Source organism: Amblyomma americanum, chromosome 6, assembly GCF_052857255.1.
Source record: "Amblyomma americanum isolate KBUSLIRL-KWMA chromosome 6, ASM5285725v1, whole genome shotgun sequence".
NCBI classification, from domain to species: domain Eukaryota; kingdom Metazoa; phylum Arthropoda; class Arachnida; order Ixodida; family Ixodidae; genus Amblyomma; species Amblyomma americanum.
In genome coordinates, this window is record NC_135502.1 from 38,801,869 (window position 1) to 38,825,559 (window position 23,691).

The window sequence follows — 23,691 nt, forward strand, 5'->3', positions numbered from 1 at the left end:
TTCTGGTCAATTCGACCTTTATTGCAGACCGACGCGTCCTTGACAATCGTAAGTAGTAAGAGCTAACGCTCTTAAAAAAAAAAAAACGAGTTGATGCGTTTTCTTCTTGGGCAGGGGTGAAACAGGCATTTTTACTTAGAGCCGTGAAATTTGGCAAGAAAGAATAATATCAAACAAGTGTAAACAAACTTAAAAAAACATGGACATTCATACTGGATGTGACCTGCCGTTCCCATCACTCGGAGCAAGCCTTCTCGTAGATGGCAACCTTATGAATGTTGACGTACTGGGCTTGGCTCCCACCTGGCACGACGAATGAGAAACCGATCTGCAGTAAAAAAAAAGTATGCGAGAAAAGAAAACATATATGCAACCTTCAAAATATAAACGTAGAATATGAATGGCCAATGAAATGCATTTTTCTTTATTCCTAATAAGTTGTTTCAGCGATCAAGAAATAAGCGCCTGACCATGAAGATCTTTTTTTTCAGCTTTAACAATAACTTGACTTGTTCTTGTCTTCCTCTTTAACTTCACAAATATAAAGTATGCGGTTCCCAAATAAATTTAATTGTGAGGACAGCCAGTCATGCATAGACAGATCTCATGAAGGAAGCCATTGGGTTTCGAACGTGAAGAACAGCACAAGCCGGAGACAACATTCCAAAAGTCCTTATGAACGTGAGCTTATTTACGGGTACTTACCTGCCTCATTATTGCGCTCATACACACATTACAATGCGCTGAATTACCAACTGGTCCATTTTCCTACCATCTGTGCATACTGGCGACATTTTATTTTTAATTCTTCGCTTTTGGTTGCTGTCGGGGCTCACCTGTACGGGGACGTCGTAGTTGAGGGTGATACGCATGACCACGACACTTGTTGAGCCTCCGGACAGGTTGATCGTCCTCTGGCGTTCCGGCCTGTTGACCGGCGTCACGACCAGGTTGAAGAGGCCGCGGTCTGGCTGTCCGGCCACGTTGGGGCCCTTGCTGTACTCAGCCTCGACACAGAGCGGGCCGCTGGTCGATCGGACGGGCTGCTCCAAGGTCATCTCCGCGCTCTGGCCAGACTGCAGCACAGATTCGACGACGCCCCCTGCGCGATGTTTGAGGTGAAAGTACGTCGAAGTTCGGCTGAACAAGGCGAATACCACTCGCATTGAGCAGTTCATTCTAGCCATCGACTTTAATAGAGGAGGGAACCTCTTTAAGTTCCCAGAACATCGTGTTCACAGCTCGGCTGTTTATCTTAGGTCTAGTAGAACCTCTGATACTTCAAAAACTTTCAGGAAATAGGAGGACAGATTTGGTATATTTTCAGTTGTTTGGAACGCTGGGAATGTCATACAAGTCGCACTGTAAGGTCAAGAACAAAACTCAGCGGCCTTGGTAGCTTGGAAAAAGATAAATTAATTAATTAATAATTGGTTTTTGGGGAAAAGAAATGGCGCAGTATCTGTCTCATATATCGTTGGACACCTGAACCGCGCCGTAAGGGAAGGGATAAAGGAAGGGGTGAAAGAAGGAAGGAAAAAAGAGGTGCCGTAGTGGAGAGCTCCGGAATAATTTCGACCACATGGGGATCTTTAACGTGCACTGACATCGCCCAGCACACGGGCGCCTTAGAGCTTTTCCTCCATAAAAACGCAGCCGCCGCGGTCTGGTTCGAACCCGGGAACTCCGGATCAGTAGCCGAGCGCCCTAACCACTGAGCCACCGCGGCGGTTTAAAGGGCTAAAAGCAAAACACATTTTTGGCTTCACAGAAGATTCATAAATTTTTACAGAACAAATGGGGGATTACAACTTAACGCATTTGGTGTTTATTTTTGTTTTGACGACAGAGATTGAGCATATTTTTTCCCTGTTCGTTATAGTACGCGCACAGCCACGCTTCAGTAATTTGAACGGTCGCGTGGAAGGGCTGTAATAACAAGGGCTGTTCGCTCCACCGCTGGACCTCCGATGCCACCTGCATTGAACCTTTTCTAGTTCTTTGGCGGCAGCTCACATACAGCTTTAAAATACGCCGCATAGTCAGTTCTTGCTATCAAGAGCTTACTTTCTAACAGACGTGCTTCTGCACAGCTATTTGTATAAGTTTGCGCTCCGGAAACCACCTCAGACAGAACAGTTCAGAGAGGAATATTTACTTACAAAGGCGCAGCAGCGGACAAAGCACGCTCTTAATCAGTAATAAATAAATAAGGAACAAAACGGGTCACTGTCCTACAGGTAGACCGAAACAGTAACTGACTGTAGGTAATGATAAGGGCTAGTTGAGGATCCATGACTTAAGTACAATAACGCACACTGAAGAAAAAAAATAGCGACACAGAGACAATCCACACAAGCGCACCGGATTTCGCAGTTGGTTCTGTGGTCAGCAGGCACTCAGATCAAATAGTAAAGGAAATTGTGGAGGCGATGGCGGTATATAGTCTGCATTATTACTGTGTTAACTCACCTGTAGTTACCTTGAAAAAATCAAAGTTGAAGTTTTGTGATGATGTGTTGTGGAAGAGGGTAATTCTTGTTCTCTTTTTGTTTAGTTTTCCCAAAATCAGCAAATAAGTCGCAGTTCTTTCTAATACATTTAAGCGGGAAGCAGCACTAGTGAATCTTGGCGCTGTTTCGCCGTAATGCAAAAGAACGGAAAGTTGAGCTAGTTGTGCAGAAGTATCCATTTTAAGGGATGTCTTGTCGTTGTCTTCTTTTATGTCCCTGTCATTTTAGCACTGATGTCACTTAAAACGAATGACGATGTTGTGCGTTAGTCATAGAAACTCAGGTATTAGCAAAATCTCGCGTGAATGCAGGCGGGCAGGCTCACTCGCAAAGAAGTTTTTGGTTGTGAAGCCATCAGCGGGTTCACTTCGATAGCGGCAGAAGCGAGATGTGGCTCTGTTGAACAAGCAAGACAAGACCAGGTCGTCTTCCTCCAAAGTGGGGCTCGGGCCATCGCCTGTGGTTTCTGCAAAAAGAATGTGTGCGATTTTCATCTTTTTTTTTTTCGAAACTGGGTCCTGCAGCACGAACAACAAACTAGTCTGCGTCAGTATTTGACTCACTATCTGAGTGTTGAAATTCAACGCTTAACTAATGAGGTATAGACGACTGAAAGTCCAAAGTGCAAAATTATGAAAATATGCAGCTGCGATGGCTGAAAAAAGAAGTAGGTAAAGGTGCCAAGAAAGTCTTACTGTTAAGAGTAGCCCTTTAAAAAATGATGTCAAAATTGAGAATCAATTTCAGCAAACTTACGTGAACGTCATTTTTAGGGATGATTTCAAGTTTTTGTAATGCATTGAGTCGTTTAGGACCAATAATGAAAATGTAATGTCAATGCTGATACTCTGTATTCTTAATGTTCTCATTGCTACATTGTTAAACCTTTGTGATGATGTATCCAGGCAAGCTCATTGAGATGCCGTTATATTACAATTGTAATTTGCTCATTGTTTCCTTCTTTATGTGATGTCCCCCGCCTTCCCCGTAATGCCTACATGGGCCTTTGGGTTAAATAAATGAATGTATTGCCACGCATTGCCTCGATATATTTCTATCGGCTACCTACCAAAGATAGTGCAATTATTAACATATTGACCTGCTGTCTTCAGTATTTTGCAGCAGGCGGTCAGGAGCGCCAAGGTTTATTTGAAGCCTTCAAACATAAGCTGAATATTTCAATTTTGAATGAGATAGCTTTTTACAACCCTTCTCTATAACTGAAGGTTATATGCTCTTTTATGTGTACCACCCGAGCAAATGCAGACGCAAAAATGTGCCTGCTACTCATCCTTCCATTTTAGTCATTCAGAATGGTGCGCACGTGAATTTCTCCACTTACTGCACAAGCCCTCGTATGGCTGGACGATACCGTATCTTCGGCATGAACTTCCGCAGCAGGTTCCCTCCGGGCATTCCGAACAGGGGCGCCCAACCTTGTAGACATCCTCACCTCTGATATTACCACTTCAAAAACAAAATAAAGAGAACATTATTTGTTTTTTTTTTCGGCAAGTGACCACGACAGTTGTGAAGATGCGTTTGGGTAAACGCCAGTAATTTCAGAGAGAAACTCCGAATTAGTATAACGAAATTGCGATGCTGCAGAATGCCAGCATACTTATATTTTCTCACTGGGAGGTTTTTGAAGGGCGCACGACTGCTGGCACGGATCGTCAAGAATTAGTTCGAAAGTCTTAATGTTTATTGCTAAGAAAAACACGCATATTCAGTTGCGAGATCAGTGAAATACCGCATGAATAAATATTTTCCACCTGAATGAACTTCTCAATTAAGCTACCTTTTGAGAAATTCTCCGCCGAGCTCCCATTGTCTTCAGTAAAAACCTTTTTCAGTTGACCAAATTAAACCGCAGTACGACTTTCATTTCAGGGAACAGAGTGGGGAGCGTTGCCGTAGCGCTTCCGTGTCAGAGTGCATCATCATTTTTCGTCCGTGAAGCTTCGGGCACTGTTATTCTGAAACTGCGCGGCCCACGAAATTTCACGGAACTTCGTATTTTCGTATCGCGGAACCCCAGTCGCCTCCACCTACACCACATTCATCCAACACTATACGCAAACACATATCACTGTTATGATGATATTCCTATACAACCACATGCGTTACATGGACATGCACAAATAAACACAACAACTTAAAGCTGCCCAACGCGGCGCTGGAGCAGTGGGTGGTGACGCTGGCCAGCGGAGCCCTGGTATACCAGGAGAAGCCAGTCGCCATCGCCAGAGCGTCAGCGGTAGCTACTGGAATCCTGGACTGAGAACGACCCCCCCCCCCCCCCCCCACACACACACACACACAATCCGCAAAACATTCTCAGGGCATTTAAGTCTGCTTACGTGGAGGAATGCGAAAGCATGTCTTTGATCGTGATTTTTTTTTCCTGTCCTTAAACGTGGAATGAGACATTTAGATCTCAACTTGTATTTTGCAAAAAAATAAAATAAAAAATGTGCCTTATATATTTAAGGTACCGAAGGCTCTCTCACCCAGGGCCGTAGGCACAAGTGTAGAGCTTCTCGTAGCGGAGAGCAGAATATGATGGGTACTTCACGTATCCGCATCCCACCCTCCATGTTGTTGCCCATGCGAGCTGCGTAAGCAAAGAGAGCATTATGACGTCAAATGGAGTGGCGCGCTATAGAAGTTAGAAGGTGGTAATGCATTTTTGCTCCCATACAATGAGCAAGTAATGTTTAGTAAAATGAGTAGCTGAAGACCGTGCTTTAGTGGCAAAACTTCACACCTCCCCTTCTTAACATTTGCTGTGTCGTTTTTACTCTTATCCTGCGGCAACCCAAGATTTTGGTCACAGTCTTCTTTCCGTGAGAACTATGGTTATAGACCATTTAAGACTGCTAAGGATTAGACGAGCATAGCAGAAAATATAAGATTTTTCTCTGCCAATTACTCAAGTCTGGTGGCGATGCAATGATTTCCCGTGTTCTCAACTTTAAAAGTACAAGCTTTTTTTTGCAGATCTTAGTTTCTATAAAAAATATAGCGACGTTAAAATATCGAACCTCTGCTGCCACGCTGTTTGGCAAGGTATAGACAATGTCTATGAGGGCAACTTTCACGGATATACGAATGACGATCTAGAGCTCATTCACAACTCTTCGATTAGCAAGAGCTTAAGCGCTGCTAATATTGTAAAGACGACAACTCAGTTATTTACGATACTCATGATGTGCTATTTTATGAAGCGGTCAACGACCTTCTGACTTCTATCTCTATAAAGCTTTTTGTAAATGCGACCCATCGCGTATTCAAAAAAGTGCATACAGTATGACCTACAAGGGACGACATCGATGGTCTAGTTGTAATATAGTCACTGTAAGGGAGATTCTGGGTTAGAATACTGCCACTGCAGGAAACCCGCAAGTTACTCTAATGTACAGAGGAGTTCCCTGACCAGATTGCCGTCTTTTACAGTGAAGGCTATGTAAAAGACGCATGCCATAACTGAAAACTCTAGAATGTTATCGAGGTACGCAAGTGTCAACAGGAAAGTAGGCGCTCTGGATGCGCACATATTTCTATCACTCCTCTTTCCCCGTGGGATGCTGAAAAATCTAGAAATTATGTTCAGGAGTCCTTAGATAGAAAAAGGTGCCAGTCCTGTGAACAAACCATTCTCTATCAGGATCAATTCGAACTGCAGGCCTTCCGCGCTAATTTTGTTAGTTTAGCGAGCGGCCATGAAAACAGCTAAGAGTCCTTGCAGGTTTTCACATGACATCAAGTGCCAAAATCTATTTACGTTGCCATTATCATGAATCTCATTGGCGTCGGATCAAGAGCTGTGCCGCCATGCGCTATTAGGAGGTTCGACAACGAGCCAAAGCCTGAGAATTTAGTGCTTAGCAACGGACAATAGTCGCCTTGAAGTGCGCGATATAAATATGCGTAACAAACCTGGCGATTCAAATTTATTAATCTTAACGCCACAGGTGATTGGCATTGTTAGCACAACTGCGCCTGCAAGGAAAGGCAACCTGCCAAACAGGTGAGGTGCAAAAGATGAATACTGCGTAGCAGCTGTGGCATTTGCATAATTAAAATTTGTTCTTTCGTAAGCTCAATACAGTGGGTTGGAATACATGTTGAGCACATGTCGAGTTTCCTTTTGTGTTACTGTGGTATTATACACTGTTCGTTGGCAAGTTTCAAATCCGAAATACCTTAGCGGAGCACGTTCTTGACTCTATGTGGGACACGACTCCGAGAAACTTGCGTATATGTTAACTCCTCACCTGGGTGAAGCTCTCGGCACCACGAGCTGTCCTGATTGGTGAAATCAGCCCTGTATCGGGCAGCCTGCCGGACTCGTCGAACATGTGGCCGATGCACCCTTCCCAGTCGCGGTTGTTGTCCTCGTTGTCCGTGCGAATCAAGCAGCCGGTTCGCCCGACTATTGGGAACTTCTCTTCATTCACGCATGGAAGCAAATAAGAAAAAAGGAAGGAAACGTTTTAAACTGCTTCGGTCTTTTATCTTGTCAGAAAAAAAATAAACGGTTCCTACGGCGCAGCCTTTTCCTTAGCAAGGAGCACCAAAGAAGGCTCACATCGGCTTTGGATGCGGTCGAACATTTCTAAGGAACGCGAAGACAAAATACTCTGGGAGCCACCGAAATATTTTATGCAGTCCATGTGACTCCGGCTGACACGGATCATATTAAAGCCGGAACCGAGACATTAGCCTACTGGTCGGAACAGATGCACCGCATTAGGAACTAACGCAACATTTGGAAACGGCTTCTGCGATGAAAGCACTGTGCGTGTGTCTAGGTGGTTTTACGTCCACATGTCAGCGCTCACATACGCTCTACCCTTGGACGCAGCCATTCGGATTCCGTTTTCTTAACTTTGCAGCACGCCAGTGTTTTGCCTTGTAAAAGTGTTAAATGAGCCTTCATTTGCTTCTTGGCGTAAACATAGAAAAAGATTGCACGTCAGACTATTTGCAGACGCTCTAAAGCGATTGCTGGATATCTAGCGCGTTTTTGATTCAGTTTCCCTTCGAGGTGACAGGCTCTGGGTTGAATTTATCGCTTCAAGCCTATCGCGTACGCTGATTGATTTAAAGCTCTACAAAGCGTCGTCCTCGACTGAGACCACGCTTCCTAACAATATCTTCGCAGCTTCGAGAGAAACCTCATGTCAGAAGTAAGGCGCATAGAAATAAATACCTTACACGCTGAGTTTCAGCGCACTTTCCAGTGGCATTAATTGAAGAAGTGAAGTATCCAGTAGAACGCGTACAAGATGAAACACGATGATAACGTACCGATTCTCATGCACGATGAGCAGGAAGGTTGGTTAGCGCAAAGATTGGCGTGTGCTTGGGCCACCCTTGCGAGGTCGTCGTCCCATTCCTGAAAGACGTTTATAGTTTATCGAGTAAATAGCTACTTTGAGCGACATTTGGCTATAATAAAAACAAGGATCGAATGACTAAGCTCTGTACAGAAAGCACTCCTGGGAATAAACATTGCTCCTTGCTTTTGTTACGATGCTTTGGACAACAATTTGGCTGAAGACAAAGCGCTGTTACGGACATGAATCGCAGTAGCTGAAGCTGAAGGTAAATTGATTTGAGTTGTTCAGAAGTACTCCAGCTCTTCGCTATAGAAGCAGAAGAAACATCGCTCTAACGGATCTGGCCGTTATGCTATAGTCGAAACATCTTCGTACAGTCGTGTTGCAACATTGTTTAATGCGAAAGATGCATTAGATGGCTATGCCGCGTCAGCAAAAGCTTCTCCGCAGGATTGTGTCGCTCTATAAAGATATGTGTGAAAAAGTTCGATTGTGTTAGTGTGTGATGAGATCTCGCTGTGTAAAAAAATTTGATCTATGTGGTGCTATTAGTTAATTATTTAAACGCGGAAATTATGCTTCGACGTCACAATAGCCACGGACGTCGACATAGCTTCTCCGCATGATTGTGTCGTTCTATAAAGATATACGTGCAAAAGTTTGATTGTGTTAGAAAGTGCGTGATGAGATATTGATGTGGGAAACATTCGGTTGATGAATTGTAATTAGTTAATTAATCACACTTCGACGACTCAATAGCCACGGACGTCGACATAGCACCTGGACGTGAAAAGTGAAAACTAAGAAACAAGAAAATAGAAAATAATTAAAATGAAAGAAATAAAAATAAATGAAATAAAAAAGCAAAAATAAAAATTAACGAAAAAAATAAAAATAAACAGATCTCGTACCAGCGTCGTGGAAGATACGCGCGTTTTGGAAAGTTCGATGCTTTCGTATTCCTCCACGTAAGCAGACTTAAGTGTCATCAGACTTTTTTATGTCGCCACCCGATTGCCGCATTGACTGACAGTTTGTTCCTTTAAAAAGACATTGAAGTTGGGCTGCATCGATAAGGTACCACGTTCTGATTACAAGACGACTACTCTCGCCGAAAACGGAGCTTTTAAAACCTAGAAAACACCGAAAAAAAACGAAATAAAGGTGTCGCCACCATCTGCCGATTTAGCAAGTAAACTGCGCGCGTCGAAATTAAGTTTTTATGCGCGGATCTCAGAGGTGAGGCTAGACTGCCATTCCCTTCAAAGCGGTGACCACGGAGTCATTTTCGGCGTAGGTGTCACGAGTTTGAATTGAGTGGCGGGAAAACTTACTCAGCCATAAATTTTCTCAACCATAAAATTTTCTCGTCCATAAATGCGTCTGTAGATTTCGCAAAAATGTCAATACAGCCACAAAAAGCCAGAGAATCAACTTTTGCTGAAAATAATAACTAGAAGGAGTTGACCTCAGCGTCTCTTCAGTGAACAACGTAAAGTGAGCGATAAAGATGAAGGAGAAGACTACAGATTTTACAACGTCCACAATCTAGGCTTCGTTTTAAAGCTTTATTTTTTTTAATTGGGGAAACCTTATGTAAACATGGCATCCCCGTTTAACGGAATAGCAATAAGACAATATTAGATGGGGCTAGAATCGATGCGAAGTAAACAAATAAGGCACCTAAACATATTATGAACTGCACCTAAGTACACCACATCTGAATGCCATTGGCGGCAGTGTTCCTTGTTCTATTTCTTCGGTGGGGCAGTACTGAATTACAGAACGGAAGGACGCAAGAAAGAAGTGATGAAAGTACATCACATGGACAATGGACAAGCTAGCATCCAACAGCAAACAATATCTGAGGCTGATGTCCGACAATAAGCGCATTCGAGGAAATAACGGAAAAGTCAGTGTGTGTTAGGAAAGTTATTTCTGTTGACAAGAATTGATGACGCGTGCGCAACGAACTGAGCCCCCAATTCACTACGACTCGCGCCATCGAACCATACGCTCACCAGTTCCATCATGTTGGCGGCAGGGGGTAACCTTGTAGTGTTTCCGGTTGCGATCTGACTTCGGTATCGGTTGTGGGCGGCCAGGATTTTGTCCTTGTCGGAGTCTTCGATGCCGGCTGCGATGGGTTGGCAGGTGCTCGTGTGCTGCCGACACATCACGTGGTCTTGGTTGTAGCGCAGGTAGATGCTCTCGCATTCACCGTCGTTTTGACCGCCGCTGGCCGCTATTCGGCCCTCGGCTGCTGGAGCATTCAGTGCAACCAGGACGAGAAAGAGCACACACCTGGCTAGGCCCATTTTTAGCCTGACTTGCTCCGACGACATTGCTTGGGCTGCAAAAAGAAAATAACCACCTCAATAACGTATTCTGTCTCTTTTGCTATAGTAGCGTTAATGTGTCTTATTCGTGCGTCCAGTCAATTCATGTTCTCTCTTTTAGTCGACACGACTGCATAAGGACCGAAGGAATAGCCGGATCTGATGTGTGTGTGTGTGGTTCGGGTGGGGGAGGGGGTGGAGAGGGGGGGGGGCAACATCTTGCTGAGACTCATTGAATCAATGAGGAAAAAGCTTGCGTGTGTAAAAATCGGGAAAAATTTACGAGTTGTGCTAACGCCACATTTTCTTGCTGAGAGCATGACTGAGGCAGAGTCTTTTAAGAGGAAAGTTAACACGCCTAGGATCAGCTACCGTACTCTGGCCTGTTACGCTTAAATGGGAAAAGGAAGAAAAGAGAAAAAAGGCATTTCGGAGCGGTAATCGTAAGAAAGAGAGGAAAAAATAAATATATGTTAATATGCACATACCACAGGGGCCCACTACTGGCCAGTGCGACTCCAACGTCCTCATGAGCTGAATGAGTCGCAAGGCTTTTGTAAATGTTCGAGCATTTCTAGTAAAGGATAAGGAAATGCTTTTCTTGTATCACATATATCACATAGTATCACATAGTGACATATTTTGTATCTTTCTTGCATCACTATTGTGTGTCGTTGGCAGTTTTTGCCCTGCGTAGCTAGGAAATAACAGAAAATTTCCGGTGTGACCTCAGATCAAAATACGCGCTCGAATTCATTTCCTCCGTGAGTCGTTGTCTTGCAGTATATGCCGTACAAAATGTCACACTTACCCTTAAATGCAGCTTGCGGGGATTTAACAGTCTGGTCTCTGTTCCGCTTGTCTCCAGGCCAGCCTCGACTTTCTGTCTGAGGAGAGGAGAAATCCTCACGCTAGCTTCCAAGAGGATGCAAGCAATCCCACACCCCAAGGCCAAGAAGCAGTTTGCGTCGACACTGATTACGGGCTCAAGAACCGGTGTCAGTGATTACACGCTTGCGCTCTGCAGCTTTTCGCTTAAGTATGTTTTGATAAAGCCGAGCGGGAAACAGCCAAGGATAGAAAATGATAGTGCTGTAATTTTAGCGTGGCGACCAGCGCTTCTGCTGGAACGCACTAAGGAACATGTATACATAAGAAATTTAGTGAAACCATTCCTTTTGCTGATGAATTTCTATTATTTTCACTACAGCTATCAATTTCGCTTTCGTTCATTGCAGTGTTTGTTTATATTAAACCATCGACAAAAATAGTGCTAGAAAAGTTAAACTGAACCACCTTACATGTGTACCGTAACTCTGATTGAAATGGTGGTCTTTCGAGTTTTCCTGACCTCAGTTTTTCAAAACTGCTGAGGAACTTCTCAGTGACAGATCACGGGCAATATGTCGCAACGCTTAGTAATAGAGACGTTGAAGGGATTAGCACGTGAATGCAAAAAGGAGCACATAGCCTCATCTTGAAGAGCACACGTGGGAAGCCCGATTTTCATATTCTTTTCCTTTGCTTGAATGTTTCGTTTCGCTCATATGCGGCTCGCCTTCGTCTTTAATATTGAGAAGCGCAATAATCTCTTTTCGTTCAACCCGCCGCGGTGGCTCAGTGGTTAGGGCTACTGATCCGGAGATCCCGGGTTCGAACCCGACCGCGGCGGCTGCGTTTTTATGGAGGAAAAATGCTAAGGCGCCCGTGTGCTGTGCGATGTCAGTGCACGTTAAAGATCCCCAGGTGGTCGAAATTATTCCGGATCCCTCCACTATGGCACCTCTTTCTTCCTTTCTTCTTTCACTCCCTCCTTTATCCCTTCCCTTACGGCGCGGTTCAGGTGTCCAACGATATACGAGACAGATACTGAGCCATTTCCTTTCCCCAAAAACCAATTATTTTCGTTCAGTACGCACAACCTACTGCGCGATTTCGAGCCGTATAGGCTTCTCCGAGTGCATGCCGGCCTTTGTTAGCTCGAGGTTTCGACTGGAGGAGTTTTCACGTTACCGGATTATTTTACCACGCGTCGCTGGCCTTGAAAGGAATATGCAGCTGTCGTCACGTAATGTTGATAGCCAAACGAGCACCAATTTTTTTTTCCACAAATTTTCCAGAAGCTGCGGCCGGTGACAAGCTTCTTTGCTGTCCTATTAAACATGCATGAGAGCGCAAATTACTGTTTAACTGGTCGAAAAAATTCTTTTTTTCTTGCCCTCTTCTGATTATTGATGCACGACATAAACGAAAGCAACTTTCTCTAATATTTGCAGAACTTTGAACTTATCGCCCGTAATGGCGGCTCTGCGAAGGTAGGGAGACAGAATGCAGCGAAAGTTCTTGCTGCGCTGAGAATGCAAAGCGGCTGAGGCCATATTCCGTACAGTGTTGGCGGTGAAACAGAACTGCGGCACTGCAGTTCAAAAAATTCACTCTAAAATGCTAGTGGCTTGTAGTTCAGCTGCTCGAACAAATGTCTTGCAGTAAAAAGATAGCAAGCTCAGCTACGGGTCCCAGCAGCAACACTACATGGCTTTTATGCTAAACAGACTGGCAAGCTAGCCGAATTAAAACTGCGGAAGTGTATAAACCCCGAAAAAGGCTGCATTCAAGCTTATCGTGCTCAAGATCACGCTCGAAACTAGAATCAGCAGCACATATGTCTCCATACGCTTTTACCTTGGAGGAATAGCTGTGTGTGAGGCGTTTTGGGTGGGAGGGTTGCTACGGTACAACTTCTGCTGCCACTTATTCGCCCTGACGGACGGTGTAGTGGAACTTGCAGGCAAGAGAACTGGATACATAGGGTGGATATTCGCCAGATGCTAAAGAGAACAAAAAATGACTTGTGGAGAAGATAGCGACAAGACAAACTGTTTAAAGCGATGTTTATTAATAGGCGGAATACTTCACTGTTACGATGCCACACGGACCGCCGCGATGGCTCAGCGGTTAAGGCGCTTGTCTACTGAGCGGGCGTACACGGGTCCGAACCCGACCGCGGCGGACGCGTTTCGATGGAGGCGAAACGGAAAAGGCGCCCCTGTGCCTTGCGATGTCAATGCACGTTAAAGATCCCCAGATGGTCGAAATTATTCCGGAGACCTCCACTGCGGCACCTCGTTCTTGCTTCCTTCTCTCAGTCCCTCCTTTATTCCTTCCCTCGAGGCGCGGTTCAGGTGTCCCCTGAGATATGTGAGACAGTTACTCCGTCATTTCCTTTCCTCAAACCCAATTTTCAAAAGCAATTTTCTACTCAGTGGTTAGGGCCTCGGATACTGATCCGGAGTTCCCGGGTTCGAACCCGACCGCGGCGGCTGCGTTTTTATGGAAGCAAAACGCAAAAGGCGCCCGTGTGCTGTGCGATGTCAGTGCAAGTTAAAGATCCCCAGGTGGTCGAAATTATTCCGAAGCCTTCCACTACGAGCACCTCTTCCTTTGTTCTTTCACTCCCTCCTTTATCTCTTCTCTTACAGCGCGGTTCAGGTGTCCAACGATATATGAGACAGATACTGCGCCATTTCCTTTCCCCCAACACCAATTATTATTATTATTATCATTATTATTATTATTATTATTATTATTATTATTATTATTATTATTATCAAAATTATGAAAAGGTATGCTGCGCTATGACTTTCTTCATTCCACTGCTGTTTCGGGGGCCACTAATTAACGTAAGGCCTATGAGTTTCATTCACTCTTATCAATGGAGCAGGAGCACTCGCTCAAACACAGTGCAGTGCAAACAGTAGACTCTTTCTACACCCCCCCCCCCCCCCCCCCCCCCCCCCCCTTGAAGTTCCTTCGAACTTGGCGATAATGAAGCAAGAGGTCTACTACGGTCGCCTGTTGTATGCCTGGGCCACACTTGGTGTCTTCTTCAGGGCTCCAAGTGGCTGGCCGTAGCCCGACACCAGCGGAGAGGCGTCGAGAATTTTCAAGACACGTGGCGCATCCTCCGACGAAGTCCGGTAGTGGACTGGCGGATAGCCGGTGCCGTTAAAGCCGCAGGTCTTGACGAGACCGTAGGCGCCCACGTTGTCCGCGAGGAGCCAGTCGCCCTCGGAGACCTCGAAGAAGGAAACGTCTTCTTCGAACACATCCAAAGGGTGGCACGTAGCGCCCCACAGCGTCGACTGCTGGTTCCTCGGACGGTCGTAGGGGGGCTGCATGCGTTTATGCGTGAATACATTCTGCTGCACCGATATAGCCAACAATTATTGAATATGATATTTTGTTTAGCAAGCTTATAGTCTAATGTACTGTTCAGGCGCCCACAAAGTTATTTGGAACACGGAAACCTTGAGGAAGTTTGATAGCTTAGCAGCCTTAACAAGCAGCCAAGAACTGAAGGGTTGCTTTGATCTCCCTTGAGTGACTTGTACAATGCTCGTTTCAATGAAAGGCAACGCTTGCAAGCAGCTACGAGATCCTGTTACTTGGTTAATTTCGTGCTATGAAGACTTATTTGGGCGCGTCTACATGTATCTCCTCGCAACAATGCCTTCGGACACTGCAGGGCCTCGGAAAAAAAATCGAAGTGTTTACGCTCGGCTGCGTATCGCGCTAAGCTCGGCGAAAGGTGTCGCCGTGCTACTGCTAAATCCTAAGATCTACAGTTAAGTATAAGGCCTACAGGCACTGTGGCAACCTCGGCTACCACAACGGTCGTAACGGGCGCAGGATGACGTGTCTGGTGCTTATATAAAATTGGATCATAGCACTTTTGAAAATGCCTTTGAAAAAATTGGGCTTCGATGCAAATCGAAGGAAATGTGTTTTAGCGGCAAAATCCAAATCATCGCTCGTTCTATCGACGCGCTCTTAAAAGCTTGCTTGCACTTAAGCCTTAATTTTCTGAAGAAGGCGAAGTAATTTGAATATCCTCAGTCACATACTCCGACATATGCTCCAAAAACCTATTGGTGAGTTTTGAGTAATGTGTCTTTTAAAACACATAGCTTGAAGCCTGTCCTGGTAAGGAAAATTTCTCACCCGCTCATATACATTGCATCTTTTACTTCTCTGCCTGCAAGAAAAGTAGTAGTAGTAGTGGTTTATTAAAATAATAATAAAAAGGAAGGATAAGATTTTTGCTAAGTCCCGGCATCTGACATCGATACTGAAGCACCTGAGCTGGGGAAAATGGCGACGTTTTGTTCATTGCGGCCAAATGAACAAAACTTTATCGTATGGCAAGGAGGCGCTTCCTTACGCTAAGCGGCTGGTAGCTGATGTCCACGAACTGGTACATTTCTCGTGGTACACAGTTCTCTCTGCTTCCGTTCACGTAGATATCGTGGTGGAGGCATACTTCACCTGCGCAAGAATAATTAGGTCCCTTAGACGGGCCAGAAATGATTTGCTCCATGAAATGCTAAAAAAACATAATAATGCTTGCGCAGCGTCCAGGAAGAAGCAGAAAGATAAAAAGACGTGCATCTGGAGAGCCGATAACATGACGCCACTTCATTCAATGTTTGATATCATGTTCAAAATAGTTGCGAAATAGTTGCTGCGGCTCGCAGCAGCCAACCTCGATCAACCATAGAGCTGAAATTAAACTACTGTAAGTAATGACATCTATATTTGCGAACTTCTTACGTTACAGAATAAGTAAGAAATATTGGAATGACTTGTCAAATCGCGTCACGGGTCGAAACAAAAGGAGGAGGAGGGGGGGGGGGGGTGTATGGTTTCCCATTAAGCTTTTGATTTCAAGGACCTCAGGCTAAAAATAATCAAACCTGTTTGGACGGTTACGACTCGGGAACATGAACTTCAGCGACAGCTCTATTCTGAAGTCACCTGATGGCGCTGTCTCGGTGAACACAGCAAATACGTGAACCCCATTCCCTGTCTTTGACAGTTGTCAGTTGCAGGTCGCCGAGGTCACAGGCGGGCGGAATACATCTCGGTCATGTCATCCGGACGGCTTCCTGTCTGGAGCTGCCGCATAAATTCGCGTTTTCAGTACGTAACCATGCAGTAAAGATTCCTCCTTTCCATCGTTGGTTTACGATAGCCCCTCTTCCGTTCGCAACAGTCACGGACTCGCGTTTTCACAAGCGCTCGGGGATTTTTTGGCTGGAAGACCTCGCACGCATTGACTGCACAAGACGGCGACAACGCACCGGCTGCCAAACTCAATATCCTCTTTAGCTTTGTCATTGTCCCCCATTCTGGTGCTTCAATTATTTCAACCAAGTTTAATACTTCTGAATATAACTCCCCACACTCTCGTGATTACTCTCACTTGCAAGAAAACACTGAACTGCGCTTGTAATTAAACCATAAGAATCAGTCATGAGCAGCATAATTACCGCCGACGTCCTTTTTCTGGGTCCGCTTGGCGACCACTTTGAGAGCCATCATGTAAGGCGCTGTCACCATGTACTGGCCGGGCTCGGCAATGATGCTTATGCCGCTGGACTCCGGAAATGCAAGTCCAGAGCACTGCGGACGGCTTCACAGATCTGCAAAAGTCATTAGAAACTTCCAACCGAAATGAAACTATGTTCCAAATGAAACTATGTTGTACTGTATTAGCCATATATGCCGAAAAAAAAAAAGAACACCAGCGTCCGCAAAACTTCTTTAATGGCTATGCGTGCCATACCGTCCCAAGTGCGAGACAAATGCGGATTGTTATGAGGAATGTGTGTTCAAAAGTGGCTGTGGGATAACGCCAGCCAGAAAATGTACTTCCTTTTAAGCAGGGCAGACCGTTACGACTGAAAAGTGTTTCAATAGCGAGGCTGCTGAGCCTTAACAAATTAACAAGCAGTGATTTCCGTTCAACTGAGGTATTTAGAGAGTAATTTCGTTGTAACCACACAGTGTTAACGTTGCAGATAGAGAAGATTACAGCGAAAAATAAATGTTTATAGACAACGTGCATATAAAACTATGGACCAAAAAAATTTATGGGTGGTGTCTGCCGTAATATGAACGCTTACGACTAAAGCGACATTTTTCATGATGTTACAGAACGCAAACGACGGGCTTAACGTTTACGACGATACAATTTAACAGGCAGCACAATCAGATCATGGTAATGTTGCTTCATGAATGTGTCAACGTGAAAAAACCTAAATATCCTGCAGCTTAATTCAATATTTACCAGCTTAAAGATGCCCTGCATCCTAACGCCGCCGGGAAACCTCCGCCGATGTCTAGCACGCTCATGTCTATCCCTAGTTGCGCACCGGAGGTCGAACAGTTCTCGTGCTTGACCGATTGCCTCCTTGAAGCTTTCTGGGCTGAACTGTATGGAGCCAACATTGACACTGGAAAACAAAGCAATATAATAGTCGTCAGTGTGAGAAAGATGAGATGCTGGCATAAGGTTGTTGTATTTGCCCTATAATGGTAAAATATAGGTGGGGGGGATTGATTGATATGCGATTTTTTCACTATCCAGAGCATTGAATTTTTGTCATACTGAAGCCGAGCGTGACTTGCTGACCCATAAGGCTTGTTTAAGGCGAAAAAGATGGCAAAGCCCCTTGATGTGCTTGCCGACAACGGTAACGCATTGAGGAACGCATTCTTCACTGGCGCCGCCGGTCCGGGGCGAAATTATCTACCAGTCCTGAATCTTAGAACCTGGCGAGCCAGCTAACGCGGAATAAAAAAACCTTTGGTACGCTTAGTGGAATCTGATAGCATTAGATTTCATATTTGTTGCAGCTTCTATTGAAGCCTCTCTGAGCGTTTGCGTCAGCCTCTTTGCAACGGTTAGTCCATCAATCGTCATATTCGGACTGCTAGCTCCAGTGGCAGGTATCCGCTATGCTGTAACGGTGCCGAGATTTGCATGCATCATATATCAGTTTTGGAACTACGTTGCTCACACCCCAGTGGACAGATAGTGGAGAAGCCACAAAGTCATGTGACCTCTCTCGACCTATGGCTTGTGCTGCCTGGGTAACTGCCGCTTGCCATGGTGGGCCATGCTGTAATGACGTCCCAAGATCACGTTACCTCTCGCGCCCAGTCAGGATGACCCATCAGGGGAGGTTGTGATGACCTCACATCCTCCACGTGATCTCCATTGACCAATCAGCGAATTCCGCGATATCGAATGGCGGATTCGCACATTCTGTGAACTATAACGCTATCCCATTAAAGTGCCGGCTGAGAAAACATGGAAAACATTACGGCAGTAGTGGCAAGAAGGACTGCTGACCTGAGAACTTTTACTGTACACAAAAAAACGCTCACGAGAAAAAAAAAGGTGTACCTTAAATTCCCGTATACAGTCCAGGGCTACACATGTTTATAGGCTAAAGTTTCGTGCTTTGTGTACAATCTATAGGTGCGGACTACAAAACGTCGCTCTTTCAGTATCGTCACATATAGCAACGAACGCTCAATAAGGCTCTTACTTGCTTATCTACTCGCAAGTTTAATTACTTCCACTTGCATGTTTACTTCCTCTAGTTCCTACGTTCATTTCCAAGTACACGAATCTACGCAGAAGTGGGCATGCAAGTGGGTGGTGGATTTGCAGAAAGCGATGCCTTGTCAAGTTATCGTCGATGTTCTCACGAACACCTCCTTGCTGATGTCCGCCTCCGGTGAATAGAGAAACAGTGAAGATGCCGAAGACAATTACGAGTAAAACGCGCTGTGGTGCAAGCTGGCGCGTAACCCAGTGTAGACGAAGCTAAAAAAAAACAGCACCTACTGGCTATCTGCTCTAGAGAACCACAAGCGAAGCGCTACTTGCAACTGTTTATCCATTAAGCGGGTTATAATATAGCCTTGAGGCGAGGGCAATGACACAAGCTCTTGCGAGAACTCGAGAGGTCAATGCCTATCATACGTGAAAAGAAAAAAATGCCTGTATTAACACTACTTCGCTGGCGATGCACAAAAATGAAAGGGCCTTCCTTGATCTATGTAACTATTGTTGATCCACATGTGTGTCTTCCCTTGAATGTCGTGTACTTCTCGAGCGTGTCTGTGTCGTGCGTGGCGTGTCTGTGTGCTTAAAAAGATGTCAGGGTTGCGACGCAGGCGTTGCCTGTGCGATTTACGCGAGCGCAAGCGATAAGGACTGTCAGCTAGTCGCTATCAAGCGCCACAAGAGAAGCATACCACTGGCCTATATCACACAGCCAGCTGCTGCGTCGTTGCCCTGTCACCTTTTAAGCGGCAGCACATCGGGCTAAATGATCTGTTCGTTCCTACACGGAACGTTTGAGAGCACTGCAATCGCGGCGCAAGCGCAAGCGGGCGTGTCAGCGAGGTATTTTTTATATCTCGCGGGCATCTGCAATGAGCGAAAAAAAGCCGATACGTAATAGATGGAAAGTTAGAGATGGACGTTTCGCGGACCGCTCTACAACTTTTCATTGGACTTTTTCGCCTATCTTCGTTGCTTGCGAAGTTGGTTAATTAATCTCGACTAATTATGGAGTTAAGCACAATAAAAAATTAGTGTGACTTACTACATACAATAGCAGTAGCACGCATTTGGTCGCATCGTCTTAGAGTGTCTCGCGTATTTTAAAACCCTGGTTGAAGTTTGCTGGGACACCCTAAATATACCCCCCCCCCCCCCTTGCGGCCGACAGTTTCTAGACAAGATCCGTACCGTAATAATTGTGACTCATCCGTTTATCGCACAGCATTACGGGTGGTGTCATGCGATTTCTCGTTGCGTATAGCTTCCATGCGCTAGCCAAGTTGGAGGCTAGCCTGCGACAAGGATTCAAACCGACTACATATGTACTTTCAATTGTATGCCTCCTCAGACTCTTTGCGCTTTCTCTTAAGACGCGGTTGAGGTGTCCACCGAGATGTGAGACATTTACTGCGCCATTTTCTTTCCTCGAAAACGATTTTTCGCATTAAAATTATTACGCAACCGTTCGTCGTACAGCGTTCCGGGTGGTGCCATACGTGTGCGCTTGGGGGGGGGGGGGGGGGTGAATGTCAGTGTACTAAGGGGCAGTAATTCTTTCGCATTCCCACACGTAAGCAGTCATCAATTTTTCTGTTGATTTTTTTTTGCTCTGACCGCCGTATCATTCGTATGAGCGTATCATTCTAATTCCTAAGTTCCTGAAAACTATGTACCGGCGCGGACAATCCTTAAAAAAAAAGTTTTTTTAAGCCAAAACTGGTCCCTGCTACTTATACACAGGGTGAGGAGAGTATACCAAAAATTTCGATATGCAAATTTTCATGCTGCATCTTTGAAATTTCGCTCCTGGTTTACGAGAGTCGCGGCGTGCACATTCGTTTTTTGCTCACACAAACAATGCCTACGACTTAAACACAACTGGGATCCGAAAAGACGCGCGATACGCGCGATTACCGCAAGAGTACCAGTTTAACTCACGCAATGCCAACGACTGTGTGGCCGGCATCCATAGCGGCCTGCAGAACACCTTTGGCTTCCTTGAAAGGACAATCCGTACTTTCGCCCAAGTTTCGTTGCGTACGCCTTTCCTTCACCTACGAACCTAAGGAGAAGTCTGAAAACCACATCAATGACGATTAGAGGCGGTCGCTAGCGCCAACGTCTGAGTCGAATCAGACGGCTACGGTTATCTTAATTTTGAAGGATGCACGCAGTGTTTTATGCAAAAATACTGGGGACTTCCATTCCTAATTCCATTTTGTGTTGAGACTGCGATAGCAATCGAAGCTGTTGATGCCTTTGCCGGAAGTGACTGCTGCGGTTCGTGAGACCCAAGCTGCTGTTCCCGAGGTCTTACCGCACGCCGCCGTCCACCTTCCACAGGTGAAGGATACATACAGACGGACATGGTATGGTGACGTCAATTCTCTGGTCTGGTGACGTTACTACCCTCCAACCAATGAAATTTATCCGCTCTGATGACGTCAGACAACCAGGATTTCTCTAAACGCCGGACGGTCGCCGCCGGCTTCCTGTTTTGCTTTGGTTTGATTTGTGGGGGGTTTAACTCCTGCAGGCTATGAGAAACGCCGTATAGTGAAAGGCTCCTGAAATTTCGACCATTTGGTAATTTCGACTGTGTGCTGACAACGCGCAGTACATGGGCCTCTAGAATTTAGGCTTCTGTGCTATCGCATAACATTAAGCACTGCGCTGATTTGTAGTGCACGTGATTGAGACTAGCACTCTAGAGACGTACAAAACGAACAGAGCTTGCTTAGGCGTGTGCCAGAGCTATTAGGTAGTCCTCTTGTGGCGTGGGCGAATTACTGAAAAAAAAATCTTTTATAGCAATGATAAGGAAGCAGTTTTGTTAATGACCGAACAGAGGAAACAGAAATTTCATATCTAGTTACAGTCCAGAGTATTTTAATGTGTCAAGACGTCAAACCGACATAAATGCTCAGGAAAGGTTCCACATCGAAAATACATGGTTCGGGTCCCTCTATCCATAATTTGAGAGGAAATATATTAAAAAAAATGCCAACGAAGATGGTGAGCTATAGCAACAAATACTGCGAAACAATCGCCCAATGCTCATAGTCTGATACTGAGAATGTCAGCACCAGTTTGTTGTGCGAAATTCTTAATCAATTTAAGAGCATGAATCACCTTCAAGAGCCCGCACAACAGGGTCCTTGCGCAACAAAAGTCTTCGGTCCGTTTCGCGGGGCGCTAACCTCGTGGTCCTGGCATAATTCTAGGGGCTCGTGTACTGTGCGATGTCAGTGCACGTTAAAGGACTCCAGGTGGTCGAAATTTCCGGAGCCCTTCACTACGGCATCCCTCATAGCCTGAGTCGCTTTGGGACGTTAAGCCCCCATAACCCATAACTCGTGGTCCTGGCAAACTCGCGTTTACCGATCAGTTCCATGTTTTTGTCTTACAAGCTTTTAACGCTGCAAGGCAAGAACGGGACAGCAGACGGGCTGGCAACTGACGGTCTTGCCACTTGTGTCTAGACGCAGCGCGTTGCCAAGCTGGCGCGTATTGCTTACGGGGGCGACATGAGCTTGGGTTTCTGCTGCAACGCCGTTTCGTCTCGTGCGCGGCACTGCTTTCACCGCAACGTGACTGACATGCTTCGTAGGAGCGCTGGGTTTCCGCACTTGTCCAACCTGACACGTCAGAGTACCACGTAAAGCCGCGTGTCTGTGTCCACACCTTTATGATTGGCTGTCGACATCTTCGGCGTATGTGTGATGCGTCATAGCATCTAGCCCTGACGCTTCGCCTTTCACGCACGCAATTGGCTCCCCCGTTCCCGCCCTCCCCCCACCCCCCTCACCTCACCTGCTTTGTGCCTGTGACGATGGTCACGTGATCGCGAACGTACCAGAGCAAGTTGAGTTGAGGTGTTGAATGCTACAGGTGGGATTAGTCTTGCTTATTCTGCCTAAGACAGTATCGTCTCCGCTATGTTCTTTATGTGGTGTGTGCGGGGATATCGAACATTATATCATGTACTGCCCAGATTACAACGCGGAAAGGTATGTGATGTTCGCTTCCTTCAAGAAAACAGGAACCCTTCACAGCACTGTCAGGACATTGTCTACCCGAGTGGAAACCAGACATGCAGAAGGGAGGCTGCACGCCTTCTTTTAGCATTTCTGCAGGACACTGATCTTGTTTCTGAATGGTGACAGCAGGAACGGACTATGGCCTACTGTGATTGAATGTGTGCGTAGATGGCGTCTTTTGGAGTGGACTACGTTATACTGTGAGTACCAGAGCAAACGCAGTCGCGGATATCGAGAGACCATGGGAACCTGGGATAGGCCTAGAGCTCTCTATATAAAAAAAATTGAAATTACGACAACCCTAGAGATAAAAAAAATGAATAAAGGCTTGCATTACATTTGCAGGTCCGTGAACGCAGGATTTATAACACGCAGTGCTCGAATAAATTCTTGAATGAAGTGAATGACGGTGCCGTTTGGCTGTTAAGATGCAAGTCACTTCAAATTATTATTCCCAAAAATCGAATCGTTTGTTTTCAGAGGGTAGCGCGTGCTTGCTTAAGAGACCTGGGGTTATGTTTGTTGGAGAAGATCAGTAGAGCGGAAGAGAATCACGTTATGGTTAGTGCAATGTCAAGCGCTGAGCAAGTCGAGGACCCTTATGCTCGAGGAATTCTACAAACCAAAAACTTTCAAAAAACCTGAGCCTCCGCAGAGTGCCACCAAGTCACATATGAGCTCCGGGTGTATTGGAAAAAAAAAAGAACCCATGACTGAATGTGTAGACCAAAGGCAGTGATCACTGACTAATGGAAAGATTGTGTTGGATTATGTGTGTCAATCTTCCAAAAATAGATCTGTACTCTATCAGAAACGCATTTGGGGAAGAGTATATTGGTTTAGGCAACTTCGGGTCTGTTAGCACATACAACGCAATAAAAAGGCGCCCTTTCATTTCGTCTCTATATAAACGGCGCCTGTGCGGCCATCAATTCAACCTTCGAATGCACCTTGAATTTAAAAAAATTTAAATGTCAGTGCTACGGCTGTGAGGACGTTTTATTACTTACGCACAGCGAGCCGTAAAAC

General features: G+C 45.5%; 1 protein-coding gene and 1 pseudogene across 2 annotated transcripts in view; both read right to left on the minus strand.

Moving 5' to 3' along the window:
- LOC144136642 (CRISP/Allergen/PR-1-like) lies at window positions 1-11,142 on the minus strand. Its single transcript, XM_077669153.1, has 9 exons — window positions 11,012-11,142; window positions 9,883-10,214; window positions 7,830-7,917; window positions 6,794-6,966; window positions 5,027-5,130; window positions 3,856-3,980; window positions 2,839-2,979; window positions 837-1,102; window positions 1-328 (listed from the first exon to the last, which is right to left on the minus strand). The coding sequence occupies exons 2-9, from the start codon at window positions 10,204-10,206 to the stop codon at window positions 236-238; spliced, it is 1,314 nt and encodes a 437-aa protein (XP_077525279.1). The 5' UTR covers window positions 10,207-10,214; window positions 11,012-11,142; the 3' UTR covers window positions 1-235.
- A 2,857-nt stretch (window positions 11,143-13,999) lies between these two features.
- Window positions 14,000-23,691, minus strand: part of LOC144094660 (ornithine decarboxylase-like) — a 19,282-nt pseudogene continuing 9,590 nt past the window's right edge. The window contains exons 6-10 of the transcript XR_013306537.1: window positions 20,561-20,696; window positions 17,337-17,495; window positions 16,530-16,690; window positions 15,422-15,525; window positions 14,000-14,372 (exon numbers count right to left, since the gene is read on the minus strand). The product of XR_013306537.1 is annotated as an ornithine decarboxylase-like (transcript). The remainder of the gene's footprint in view (window positions 14,373-15,421; window positions 15,526-16,529; window positions 16,691-17,336; window positions 17,496-20,560; window positions 20,697-23,691) is intronic.

Excerpts from the sequence above, each read along its gene's own strand:
- LOC144136642 (XM_077669153.1), bottom strand. The coding sequence starts at position 10,206 with ATGTCGTCGGAGCAAGTCAGGCTAAAAATGGGCCTAGCCAGGTGTGTG. Across the intron at positions 6,967-7,829 it reads CTCATCGTGCATGAGAATCG|AGAAGTTCCCAATAGTCGGG; the intron begins GTACGTTATCAT and ends GCGTGAATGAAG. Across the intron at positions 2,980-3,855 it reads GCCATACGAGGGCTTGTGCA|AAACCACAGGCGATGGCCCG; the intron begins GTAAGTGGAGAA and ends TTCTTTTTGCAG.